A 13,801-nucleotide genomic window follows, 5' to 3' on the forward strand; every position below is an offset into this window, starting at 1 on the left:
AACATGGACTTCATGGACTAAAACTGTATGAACCTTTCAAGCTGGGTGTGGTGATACACACCTTTAATTCCAGCACTGGGAGGCAGAGGCAGGTGGATCTCTGAGTTCAAGGCCAGCCTGGTCTACAGAGTGAGTTCTAGGATGGCCAAAGCTGTATAGAGAAACCTTGTCTTGAACTCCTCACCACCACCACCACCAAATAAAAAGGGGGTCTGGAAGAAAGGACTCGGTGGTAAAGAGCACATGCTGTTCTTGCAGGGGTCCTGTTCCCAACACCCATGTTGGGCAGCTCACAATTGCCTGTAATTCCAGCACCCTCTTCTGGCCTCTGCACCTGCACATACATGGCTCAGCAGTTAAAGGCTAGGCTCACAACCAAAAAGTAAAAATAAATCTTAAAGCCAGACCTGGTGGTTCACACCTTTAATCCCAGCACTGATCTACATAGAGAGTTCCAGGACAGCTGGGGCTACACAGACCTTGTCTCGAAAAACCAAATTGGGGGGAAGAAAGCCTGTGGAAGCCCATGAGTATGCTCTCCCCACACACCAGGTGGACTGTGAGGCAGGAAGATGCCACAGAGCAGCTCAGCACGAGGTGGAGGCAGACCACCCCAGCATTGTTTTGATTCCATTAACTAAAAGCGATAAACAGCATCTAATGAACCACGAAACAATTCTAGACATGGAAAACATGTTTTTAAGAATTACTGGAAGCTTGGTGTCTTCAGATGAGCTCCACTTACCACAGTGTCGTATAAGATAAATAAGCAAGTGATAAAGCCATGCCCTGGAGTTGAAGAGAATGGGGGTTTCTACACTATTTAAAGAGAAAATGTTTCTTTTTAAGTTATCTTGGTCTTTTTGAGGGGCATCCCAAGCCTGACCTGTTGCCTTCTCAGTTCGTATCTACTGAATTTGTCTTAGGGACTGGATAATGCAGCTCTGTTGGTAGAGTGCTTGCCTGGCTTGCATTAAGCCTGGGTTCCATCACCAGCACCACAGACACCTAGCCTGTCACTTTGTCACCCTGGCCTGACTACATAGTACAAAGCCAGTCTGGGCCACTTGAGACAGTTTGTCTCAGGATTGGCCATGGTAACTTTGACCTCTTGTATGGAATGTTGCATAGTCACTCAGGTTTTTTTTTGCTTTTTGTTTTTTTTGTAAAATACTTTGATTTTTGCAAAAGATTTATACCTTAACCACTTCTAACTGTAGAGTTTAGGTGCATCGGCTGGGTTCACATTGTTGTGAAAGTCATCTCTAGAAATCTTTATCTTAACAAAATTTAGCTGTAGGCTGGGCATGGCAGTGCCATAGGATCTGAGTTTGAAGCCATCTTAGTCTGTGTAGTGAGCTCTAAGACGGTATAACCATGCCTCAGAGCAGACAAAACCCTTAGCTGCCTCCACCAGCTCTTGACAGCTTCACTCTGCCTTCTGCCTCTGATTAGTCTGTTCTAGGAACCCACTTCTTAATTTATTGTGGGGCACATTTACAATGGTACACATAGTTTTAGGGGGTTCTTGCTTTGCACTCTTACATGGACTCTAAAGATGGAACAGGTTGCAAGACTTGTAGCAAGCACTTTGACCACTGAATTATCTCACCAGCCTGTTTGTATGTACGGGTATTAATGACTTGTCAGATGCATGATTTACAATCTGTCTTCCTTTTGACTCTTGATTGTGTTCTTTGGTACAAAAGTAATTTTAATTTTGATCTAACTTATTTCCTGTGCTGTTGGTATCACCAAATGAGTTACATAGCTTTTTGTAAGGACAGTGTAAAAAAGTCTGATTCATTTTTGAGATAATTGTATATTATGAAAGGGTCTGCTTTTATTCTTATGAATATAGATTTCCTTACATTTGTTAAAAAGACTGTCCCTCGTTGATGGTCTTGGATCCCTTCTCAAAACTGATTTGACTGTGTGTATAAGGGTTTATTTCTGTATTTTGCTCCATTCCTTTTGTTTGTTTTAATCTTTCTAAACCCATGACACTAGTTTGGCTACTGGAGCTTTATAGTAAATTCTGAAATAATATGATGTACTCATTTTAAATGTTTTGGTTGTTTGGGGTTCTTTGAAATTAAGGCAAACAGTGCGTATGAATGTGTGCAGGCATATGCCACAGCTACATTTGGAAGTCAGGATGACTGCTGGGAGTAGGCTCTTCTGCCTGAGCTCTGATCATCCTGCTTGCACTGCAGACATTTACCTGAAGAACCATCTTCCTAATCCCCTCCACTTTTCAATATTGATTTGCTGTCCTGAATTCTAGGATGGCTTTTCTGTTTGTAGCTATCAATGGTTTTTTAACGTTGTGTTAAAGCTGCCATTTGAGATAGTACTGAGTTTTAACAACTACAAATATTCTGGTCTTTAAGCAGAAAGTGAGTTTTTGGTTGAATTTATTTCTAAGTGTTTTAATTCTTTGTGGTGTTATTATAAATTGAATTATTTTCTTAGTTTCCACTTAAGGATCATTGTTCATTAGCATGAGCAAACACAACAGATAATTTTACCTCTTCCTTTCTGTTTGGATACCTCTCACTTCCTCTTCTTGCCTGATGGTTAGAATTTCTAGTAGTGCATTGAATATTAGTGATGAAAATGGGCATTCTTGTCTTGGCTTTAAAGAAAAGGCTTTGTATAATAATATACTGAGTATAATGTGGACTTTTCATATATGGCTTTTGTGTTGTTGACTTTCCTTCTATTTTTAATTTATTGAGTGTTTATCATGACAGGATATTGAATTTGTGAAACGCTTTTTCTGTATCACTTGAAATCATTGTGGTTTTTCTTCATCTTGAAATGTGTGTTTCACTGGTGTGTGTATGTGTGTGTTCAACTATGTGTATATACATATGCATGAGTGCCAATCTGTACACATGTGCACACTGGTGTGGAGGCCAGAGGACAGTCTTGAGGATCATTCCTCTGGCATCATCCATCTTGTTTTTTGAGTCAGAGTCTCTTGATATCCTAGAACTCTCCAAATAGGCTTGGCTGACTGGCCAGTAAGGCCCAAGCATCCACTAGTCTCTGCCCCCTAGTGTTGGGATTATAAATGTACGCCGTCTCACATGGGCTCAAACACATATCCTCCTGCTTGCAAGCTATCTTGTTGACCCCTGTTAAGCTTTTTGTTGTTGTTTGTTATGATTTTGTTTTGTTTTTAAGGACTTTTGTAGCACCACGACCTATAGTTGTATTGTTGTGTCTGTTTGGTTTTGGTATCAGGTTAATACTGACCTCATACTATAGAAATGCTCCCTCCTTTATAAGTTTTCAGAATAATTTGTCAGAATTAATTTTAATTTGGTCAGGTGTGGTTGTGTATGCCTTTAATCTCAACACTTGGGAGGCCGAGGCAGGAGGAACTCTTGAATTCAAGACCAGCCTTGTCACCCAAGGCTAAATGGTGAAAACCTGTCTTAAATAGAAAAAAAAAAAAAGCTTTTTTAGATGGTTGGTAGAATTTATTGTTATAGCTATGTGGTCCTGGGCTTTCTTTTGCTGGGAAGGTTTTAATAGTAGATGTAATCTTACTAGTTAGAGGACTGCCTATTTAGATTTATATTTCTTCATGAATTAAGGTTGATTTTTCTATTTCATCTGTTATCCAATGGATATACTGATGAGATACAGTTTATAATGCTTTGTACTTTTCACTCTTGGAAAACCTGTCATGATATTCCCACCCCTTTTAAAGGTACATCACTGTGTGTATGTTTATTCATATGTGTGCAGGTGTGTGTGCAGGGAGTGAGGTGGGGGGCTGAAGTTAACATACAATCTCTTCCTTTACCTCTATTTATTGAGTACTAAGCCCTGACTGGCTATACCAGTTAGTCATGTTGCCCTAGGGATTCCTCCATCTCTGCCTCTTAAATCCTGGGATTACAGACAGCCACACCCCTGCCTAGCTTTTTCTGGGGACCGAATTCACTTTATCTACTAAGCCGTCTCCCCAGCCCAGTATCCCCATTTTGGTTTTTAATTTTAGTTAGTTGAGCTTTTTTCCCCCTTTCCTAGCCAGTCTAGTTAAAAGTGTGTCAGTTTTGAAATTTGAAAGGCCAATTCTTGATTGTTTTATTTCTGCTCTGATCTGTTTGTTTGCTTGCTTGCTCTGCTCTGTTCCTTGAAGAATAGAGTTTGGCTGTTGAGAACCTTGGTGCATGGCGATGAACTTCAGCATTGCTTTTGTTGTATCCCAACACTTCAGGTATTTTGTGGTTTGTTTTGTTTTTCATTTGTTTCAGGGAGTGTTCTAATTTTCATGGTGATTGCTTCTTTTAGCCATCTGTTGTTTAGAAATGTCCAATTAGCTGGGTGATAGTGATGCATGTCTTTAATCCCAGCACTAGGGGGGCAGAGGCCAGCAGATTTCTGTGAGTTTGAGGACAGTCTGGTCTACAGAGCAAGTTCCAGGGCTACACAGAGAAACCTTGGGGTGGGGGCTCCTATTTATTTCACACAAATTTGTGGGGATGTAGTTTCACTTAGTGTGTTAAAGCATTTGTGGCCCTGATGTATCTTAAGAAAACGTATTTTCTTGTTGTATAGTGTGTTCTATATGTGTGTTTTGAGGGTCAAACAGTCTTTGGTGGTGTTCAAGTTTTGTTTTTCCATGTTGAATCTGCCTTATTTTCTGTCTGTAACCCTTGAACGGTGTTATTTCTCCCATAGGTCTCTATCAATATTTCCTTCATACACTTAGCAATTTTAGTTGACATATCTTTGTTGATAATTGCTGTGTCTAGTTGGTGATATAAACATCCTTATTTCATTATATAATTGCCTTTGTCTCTTGAAACAGCTTTGACTGAAGTCCTTTTTTTCCTGTTTCCTGTGTGTTATGTCCCTCTTTGGGTTCTTGTAGCTGAATGGGACATGTTTTTCATTCTATCAATTTAGTGTGTTTATTTCAAAGTGAGTCTCTTGTATAAAATATATAGTTGAACCTTGGTTTTTAAAATTATTCTTCCAAGCTGTATCTTTTATTTGGTAATTAAATCCACTAAGTAACTACTGTAACTGCTAAAGGAAAGGGCTCACGGTTGCCATTTTGTTGTTTTCTGTGTCTTATAAGTTTTTGTTCTTCATTTCTTTTTGTGTGTAGTTGATATTTATAGTGGCTTGTTTGATTTACTTTCATTTCTTTTGTATATATTGTATATGTGGTTTCTATGAGGTTTACATGAAGTATCCTAAAGTTACAACAATCTATTTTAAACTAGTAACTTTGATCACATACAAAACTTCTCCTCTTTATAGCTCTATCCCTTTTTTACATTGTCATTGTCACAAATAGCATATGTGTGTCCAATAACAAGTTTATAACTTTTTATGCTTTTCTATTTTAAATACTGTTAAAGAATAAAAAGAGTTGTGAACCAAAATTGCAGTGATGCTAGCTTTTCCATTTGTGTGTTTATTATTATAGGAAGATTTTATTCTTATTTATGGCTTTAAGTTTTTCCCTACTATCCTTTCTTCACAACTTGAAGGATTCCATTCTGCATTTCTTATAAGGTAGGTCTTGTGGTAATGTACTAACTTCTCTGCTTTCTCCATTTCTCCCTCATTAAAAATATATATATTATTTCATGTATGTGTGATGTATATATGAAAGGGTGCTGTATAAAATATGTAAAAGCCAGAGGACAACTTTGGAGAATCAGTTCTCAACTGCCTTTCATGGATTCTAGGGCTTGAACTCATTTTGTCAGACTGGCACAGTAAACACATTACCTCCTGAGCCCAGCAGCCCTCTGTTTTACCAGCCCTCTCATTCATTTTTAAAGACCAGTCATTGTGTGACAGAATTTTCCTGGGGAGATGTAACACACATATGTCTACTCACCACAGATAGGAAACCCACAACAGACCAAAGTATGGATACTACCAAAATCCTGCTTAGTAAACCAGTGAGTTTTACTGGGGAAGTGATTCAAAGGCAGCTGCATCACCAAATACCAGCCAGCATGGATGACAGTTTACAAAAGCTAGAAACTCAGCAGTTTACAGAGTGTCCTTCCAGGAAGCTCAGCCAGTCTCTGCTTCCTCCAGACAGCTGGTCTGCTCTGAGAGTCTTCTTAGAAGGTTGCTTGTCTCAGTCATCTTTGCAGCTTGGCTCATCTGCGAGTGATGATTATCTGACTTTACTTACTCCTGAGATGGATGGGCCTAGTAAATCTGGTCAGTGTCAGGGACTTCATGAAGCTATCTTGAGTTTTTACTTTCTACTTTAAGGCGCTTCCCTGGGAGAGGGAATGCATCAATCTCAGGAAATTACTACGAAACACGCATAAATCTCTGGGGCATTTAAATACTTGGTCTGCAGTTGGTGGCTGTTTGTGGAAGTTTAAGAAGTATGGCCTTGCCAGGCGGTGGTGGCACACGCCTTTAATCCCAGCACTCAGGAGGCAGAGGCAGGCGGATCTCTGTGAGTTCGAGGCCAGGCTGGACCGACAGCCTCCAAAACAATACAGAAACCCTGTCTCGTAAAACCCAAAAAAAAAAAAAAAAAAAAGAAGAAGAAGAAATATGGCCTTGCTGGAGGTGGGCTTTGAGGTTTCAAAAGACTCATGCCATTTTGAGTTATCACCTGTTTCCTGCTTGTGGTTCAAGATGTGAGCTTTCAGCTGCTGCTCATACCTGATGTCTTCACTCTATCATCATGGACTCCAACCCTCTGAAACCGTAAGCCCAAAATAAACCTCCTATAAGCTGCCTTGGTCATGGTGTTTTGTCACAATGATAGAAAAGTAACTAATATGTAAGTTGGTACCGGGAGTGGGGTATTGCTGTGACAGACTTGATCATGGGTTTGGGAAACAATTTGGAAGACTTTGGAGATTTGGACTAGAAAACTCATTGGATGCTGCAAGCAGAGCTTAATGGGCCATTCTAGTAGGAGCTTAAAGCACTGAAAGCAGTGGCCTAGTCCCATTGTTTTCAGAGGGGAACAATGTAAGCAACTGAGCTGGAGACAATATTTGGCAAAGAATATGGTAGCTTTCTGCCATTTTTCTAAGAACTTGCCTGAGGTTACATTTTAATAGACTAATGTCTTTGGCAGAGATTTCAAGACAGCCTAATACTAACTCTTGTTTAGTGGTTATTAGGCATGATTATTATTATTATTATTATTATTTTGCAGATCTACAATAAAGAGCAAATAGAGCAGAAAGAAATGCAATATGTAGAGTTTGGATAGGAAAAGAATACTGGCAAGGTTAATGTTACAGCCAAGGCTTGTGCTGGAAGGAGACTGTAACTGTTAAGGGAGGCCAAATATGCCTTGGAATGGACAGAAGGATGCCTTCAGGGCACAACCCCACTCAGCTGAGCTTCCACCTTATGAAAGGAGAAGATCTCAGGAAGTAATTGACTCAAGGGGACCAGGACTCATGCCAAGTTGGTAACTGAACCTTGACAATGTCAGCCATCCAATTCTGACTTTAGAGTCATGAAGGCTACACATGTAAAGGTGTTGTAGAATCTTCCTGTACAGCCTCTACAGGAGCCAGGCATGTGGAAGTAAAGTCTGAGTTGCACTAAAGACCACAAGATATTAAAGGTGCCAGAGCCATGGGATCTGCCAGGGAGAGCTTCATACAAAAGAATGGAACCCACCCTGAGAGACAGATCTGGCTTACAGGCAGCAAAGCCAAAGGGGAAGGCCATTTAAGACCTTTGACATCAGACATGGAGCTACAGGATTTGGAGGTTTGCCCTGCTGTGTTTTGGCCTTGCTTTGGTGCAATACTTCCTCTCTGTGGCTCATTACCTTTTGGAATGGTAATATATATTCTGTGCCATTATATGTTGGAAGTATATAATTTGCTTTTGCTTTTACAAGGGGTTCCAATTAAAAGATTGTCTTGAGTCTGAGAAGCTTTGCATTTCTAAAGTTGAAACTGGAAGACTGTGGGGACTTTGAAGTTTGACTAAATGTATTTTGCATTATGATATGGCCATAAGCCTATTTGTGCCAGGGAGTGAAATGTGGTTTCAGTGAGATGTCCCCCATAAGTTGAGGGCATTTGGTCCACAGTTAGTGGCTGTCTCTGGGAAGGTAGGAGGTGTGGCCTTCCTGGAAGAAGTATAGCACTGGAGTGGGCTTTGAGGTTTCCAAAGATTGATGCCATTTTGACTTACTGCTCTCTTGTCTCCTGCTTGCAGATCAAGATGTGAGCTCTCAGCTGCTGCTCCTGTCTGCCACCTGCTACCTCTACTGTGCCGTTGTGGGTCCTAACCCTGAAGCTGTAAGCCCCAAATAAACTCTCACTTTTGGTCATGGTGTGGTATCACATCCATTAACAGATACACCAATTGGCAGTTAACGCATGAGGTTTTCTTGTGAAACACAACACAGTACTCACAGTTTGAGTGTCAGAGAGGGATAATCACATGCCCTTTGTGTTTGCAAGAGGCATGATTTCTAATTCTCTTTGGTGCACATTTCATGAGCAGTAAGAAGGGTTTTGACTAGAACTCAGAGGCAAATAGATTAAGTTCCCCCAGATAGGTCAGTAAGCACTGGGGCAATCTAGTCATAGACAACTATTCCAAGCCTCTTTGGAAAGTCAAGTCAGGGAAGAAGCAAGGCCAGGCCAGAAAAGTGAGATCCTGGCTTCTGTGGAACTCACTGTGTAGACCAGCTGGCCTCAAACTCAGAATTTCTGCTTCTGCCTCCTGAGTGCTGGAACTAAAGTCTTGTGCCACTGCACCTGGCTCCAACTAATTTTCTTAATCCAGTTTTTCAAGCTGAGTGCTACTATGTAGCGTTTGACACTGTGGTGGTGAGTTTTAATTATCAACTTGACAATCTAGACTCACAGGGAGGGGTCTCCATGAGGACTTGTCTGGGTCGGATTGAGCTATGGCATGTCTCTGGGACATTGTCTTGATTCCATTGGTGGGAAGGCTTGTCCATTGTGGGTGGTTCCACTCCCTACGGTGAGGTCCTAGACTGTAAGAGTGGTGAAACCCAGCAGAGCACAGGAGGCGTGTGTGCGTTCATTCTCTGTGTTCTTGACTTCAGTGATGTACTGGACCTGGCAGAGGGGGTTACAATAAGCCCTTTCTCCCCCTAAGTTGCTGTTTGTCAGGGTAATTTGTTATAGAAACAAAACTAGAACAGAAGTTTATCTTTTTTTTTTTTTTTAGAAGTTTATCTTTTTTTGTTGTTGTATTTTGTTTTTTTGTTTTTCGAGACAGGGTTTCTCTGTGGCTTTGGAGGCTGTCCTGGAATTAGCTCTTGTAGACCAGGCTGGTCTCGAACTCACAAAGATCCTCCTGTCCCTGCTTCCGGAATGCTGGGATTAAAGGCGTGCACCACCACCGCCGGCCAGAAATTTATCTTAATTCAATAAGATATTGTTCCTGTATTACAGATGATGAAAATGGCATAAAGATACCAGTGCTCCACCCATTTAGTGAGTTGCAGAGCAAGCATTGAGACCATGGTCTGATTCTAGAGCCTTTCTGATTCCTGTTCCCTGGGCAACCTTAGAAACTGGATCATTTCTAGACAGTAGAAAGTGTAACATGATCTTTTTTGTTTGTTGGATGTACACGGGTGTTTTACCTACCTGTAAGTCTGTGTGAGAGTGTTGGATTAAGAGGTAGATGGATCTCTGTTAGTTCAAGGCCACATTTGTAAAGAGAAGCCTTTTCCTTGCCAGCAGCTTTGGTTTATCCCCTGCCAGTCTCCTGGGCTCTGCCGCGTTGTAGTCCCCAAATAACACACAAAGACGCTGTATTAATTATGAAGCTGTTGACCTTGCTTGTTTCTTACTGGCTAGCTCTGACTTAAGTATTTACCCCATAATTGTTAAGTATTTCTCTTCTGGGCTTCCTACCCCATAGCGGTTACATCTTGACTCCCAATGTTTCTCCTACCCAGAGTTCTCTTGTACTCCTAATCCCACCTATCTTGCTTCCCTATTGGCCAACAGTGCTTTATTGACGTATACACAGGACTTCCCCCATCACACATTGACTATACAAAATTGACCCTGTCCTAAAAGAAACATATCACCCAAAGGTGATCTTGGCACCTGGGATCACATGCCTTTAATCACAGCATTAGGAGGTATATAAGGCAGGAGCAGGGTCTCAGAGCTGGCATTCAGTCTGAGAGTTAGTCTCTAGCCACGTTGAGGAGAACATGGCAGTCTGAATGAATCTGAGGAGCAGTGAAGTTGGGAGCAGTTTCAGGATCACCCCTTTGGTCTGAGCTGAGGTAGAGGGTTAGGAAAGTACTTTTAAAATGGAGAGGCTTTGTTAAGACTCTGCACATTCTAAGGCATGAACTGTAGATGACCCCTCTTCTCTGTTTTGAGAGCATGGCCAGTTCTCAGGATCAAGAACCAGGAGTGGTTTTTGTTTTAGTTCAGATAGAGACATGCTGATACACTTTACAACTATGACATCTGGCCAGTGTCTGGGAGTGGATGTGCATCCTGAAACATGTACCTGGATGATTGCCGAGGACTGGGCAATGAGCCACCTTTGTTCATGAGGCTTAAAAGAATACCTCTAGCTTCTGCTGCTTCAACCCAGGAGAAACATGCAGTCATGGAAAGCTTGTGCCCGTGATGACTACTAGTGATGCATTCGTATTCCCATGTATTCCGATGCTGTATGAAGCTTATCCCTGTGATCACTACTGGTGATGCTATATACGTATTCCTCTCCTAGGGGCTTCCCACTCTATTTCTTTGTTTTATTTAAGCTTCCCTCTCTATTTCTTTATCATAATTAAGCTTTCTTGCAGAGTAAATTTCTCTTATCAACTAAGTTTGTGGTTTGTGGAAGTTCTTTCTCATGGATCAAAAGTAAAAATCTGTGCACAGCAAAGAGGCTAAAATTACTTGCCCTTACAAGAGATAAAAGCTAGTGACTGGCAGCTTTTCTTTTCTGATCTTCAGCTTGAAGCTCAAACCAAATATGTGTCTCTGGGTCTTTTTTTGTTTTTGTTTTTACGAGACAGGGTTTCTCTGTATTGTTTTGGAGGCTATCGGTCCAGCCCGGCCTTGAACTCACAGAGATCTGCCTGCCTCTGCCTCCTGAGTGCTGGGATGAAAGGCGTGCACCACCACCGCCTGGCAGTCTCTGGGTCTTTTATCGTGCTTCGTACTTTAATTGCTAAGCCATTTCATAAATATGCCTCCCGATTGCTTTTCTTTTAACTTGCTCTTATTATCATATTTGGCTTCTAGATGTACTTTGGTGTATAGAACAGATTCCATCATTGGAGCAGGGGATTGAGCAGCTCGTTGTAATAGACTGTGCTTGACTGAGTCTCTGCTTTAGGGAATAAAATAGGAGAGCAACTGAATAGTATAGAGATTCTTGATTAGGATAGTATCTGTGAGAAGGGAGGAAAGATGACAGGGATGCCCTTTAGAAACAGACTTGCTAGAACTTCGTCCTCATGTGGCTTTTAGAGTTGAAGAGGCAAGAGGCTGGGCTTGGGTGAGCTGGGTGACAGCTGTCTTTTAACTGGAAGTCAGCCAATAGGAGCAGGGGATGAAGAGAGAGGCCAACATGAAGAGTCTGTGTCCTGCTGAGAAAAGAGCTGCCCAGTGCTAATCTGTACTAGAAGGCCGGGTCTCTGGGTAGAGTCACAGAAACTGAAGAACAGCTTCTTGGAATTGGTTTCAGTTACTACCCAGAAAAAGGCAAAAGCCTGGGCATATGTTCCTTGTTAGTCCCAAACTAGAGAAAATCAGCCACAAATGCATAAAATCATCTTGGCACTAAGAGCTTTAGACTGGTATTGAGTTATATTCACGTGCTTTGTGAATATAATGGTCAGATTTATTTAAAATTTTCATGTGTGTTTTTGGCGTTTTCTTAGTTTTTTGTGGTGATATATTGCTTATAATCTAACAAAGCCACTGAAGATTAGAGAAGCAAAGCAGTCAAGCTACCAGAGAGCTCTTACCTCTACCAGGGCTGGGGCGATCCTGACCTCAGCGTGGCTGGAGACTAATTGCCCAAGACTGAATACTGAATGTCCTGCTCCTATCTCATATACCTCTCTAGTGCTGGGATTAAAGGTGTGAACTCTGTTTCTCTTTTAGACTGATTTACTCTCATGTAGCCCATGGTGGCCTAGAACTCACAGAGATACATCTGCCTCTGTCTCCTGAGTCCTGGGATTAAAGGTACATGCTGCCACTGCCCAGCTTCTATGGCTGTGGCTGGCTTTGCATTCTGATCTCCACTGGCTTTATTAGATCATAAACAATACATCTCCGCACTAGGGACGGGGGTTCATATAGTGTATGATTTAGTATATGAAATACTTGGCACAAACTCTTGAAGACTTCGTTCTAGATTTTGGATTGATTCTTGATTCTTCAGTGTGGCTTCTACACCTGTATAAACCTTTGGCATGGGCCTTCAAAGATGACTCTGCAGGTAAAGGTGCTCTCCACCAGGCCTGACAAACTAAGGGATCCACATTGTGGAAAGAGAACCAGCATCTACGAGTTATCCTCCTACTTACACACACACACACACACACACACGAAACTAAGTGTATTTTTAAGTAAAGTAATACAGGTGTATATGTCTGTAAACCCAGCACTGAGTAGGCAACAGCAATGGAGGATCTAGGGCTCACTGGCCCACCAGAATTAGTGAGAGACCTTGTCTCAAAACAGGGTCGAGAGCAACTGAGGAGGACACCATCCTCCACCTTTGGTCTCTATGTGCAAACTCATACATAGACCACACACAAACAACCTATACACAAAAACAAAACAAGTTCTCTGAAGGCATGAGGTCTCTCTCCATTAGCATTAACATCTGAGCCAATGGCAGGGTTAGAAGCTACTTCAGTTAAGAGGGCTTCTCTGTTTCCTTTGACTCCGCTTTTGTTTTTGTTTCCTAATGGCTTTCATATCAAGTATGAAGTCACAGCTAAATGCCATTTCTTATCTATGCACTCTGATTGGAAACTCAGATACACACTTATTGTACCTTAGGGTCTTCAACACACAGCGTGTGCCAGGGACCGTGTGTCCAAGTGAAGCCAATCACGGCCCATACTGCTGCCCTGCCACAGTCTGTCGCTGGCAGCCAGCACGGAGCTTGCTGTTGGTAAGGATTTGGGCTGTTTTTTTCCTATCCACGCATGTCCACACAGTACCAGGCAGGACTTAGGCTGAAGCTAGACAGAAGCATCCGTGTCCTTCCCTCCTTGGTCAACAGTAACCTTGACTTTGGTGGAAGTAATTAGTTAACTTTTCTTGTTCCTGTGACAAAATACCTGACAAGGAGAGATGGTTGTGGTTTACAGATCCAGATCTGCGCACAATGCATCTGCAGTCGAGAAGCAGCTTGATCAGAGTGCAGGCAGAAACCACAAATCCTCAAGATCAACCCCATTGACCCTCTTCCTCCAGCAAGGTTCTACCTCCTGAAGTCATACAACCTGACCAAACAGCGTTCACACACAGGACCAGTTTTCACATGCAGTCTCCAATAGGAAGGCAGTGTTGGTAAGCACAGGTTTGTTTCAGAGCATACCCTGCTGTAGGCAGAGCAGGACCACAGCATCATTGTGATGAAGAAGGGACTCAGTGTCCTTGGCAGCCTTACATCTACTTCAGACCTGGAGCTCACCAGTTAGGCTAGGGTGGCTGACCAGAGAGCTGTGGGGATCTGCCTGTCTCCATGTTCCCAGCGCCATGATTACAAGTGCACACTACTGTGTCTGGCTTTTTAAATGTAGCTTTCCATCCTCATCCCTCTTAAAATATAA

At 41.9% G+C, this 13,801-nt stretch overlaps 1 protein-coding gene across 1 annotated transcript in view; it reads left to right on the forward strand.

Annotated features, from left to right (window-relative positions):
- Iws1 (interacts with SUPT6H, CTD assembly factor 1) overlaps nucleotides 1-8,317 on the forward strand; it is a 44,966-nt gene extending 36,649 nt beyond the window's left edge. Inside the window, exon 14 of the mRNA XM_021234644.2 lies at nucleotides 8,203-8,317. Within this exon, the coding sequence (XP_021090303.1) occupies nucleotides 8,203-8,214 (12 nt within the window). The 3' untranslated portion in view covers nucleotides 8,215-8,317. The remainder of the gene's footprint in view (nucleotides 1-8,202) is intronic.
- Nucleotides 8,318-13,801: the final 5,484 nt, after the last annotated feature.

This window comes from Mesocricetus auratus, unplaced genomic scaffold (assembly GCF_017639785.1).
Source record: "Mesocricetus auratus isolate SY011 unplaced genomic scaffold, BCM_Maur_2.0 Super-Scaffold_100015, whole genome shotgun sequence".
Classification (NCBI taxonomy): domain Eukaryota; kingdom Metazoa; phylum Chordata; class Mammalia; order Rodentia; family Cricetidae; genus Mesocricetus; species Mesocricetus auratus.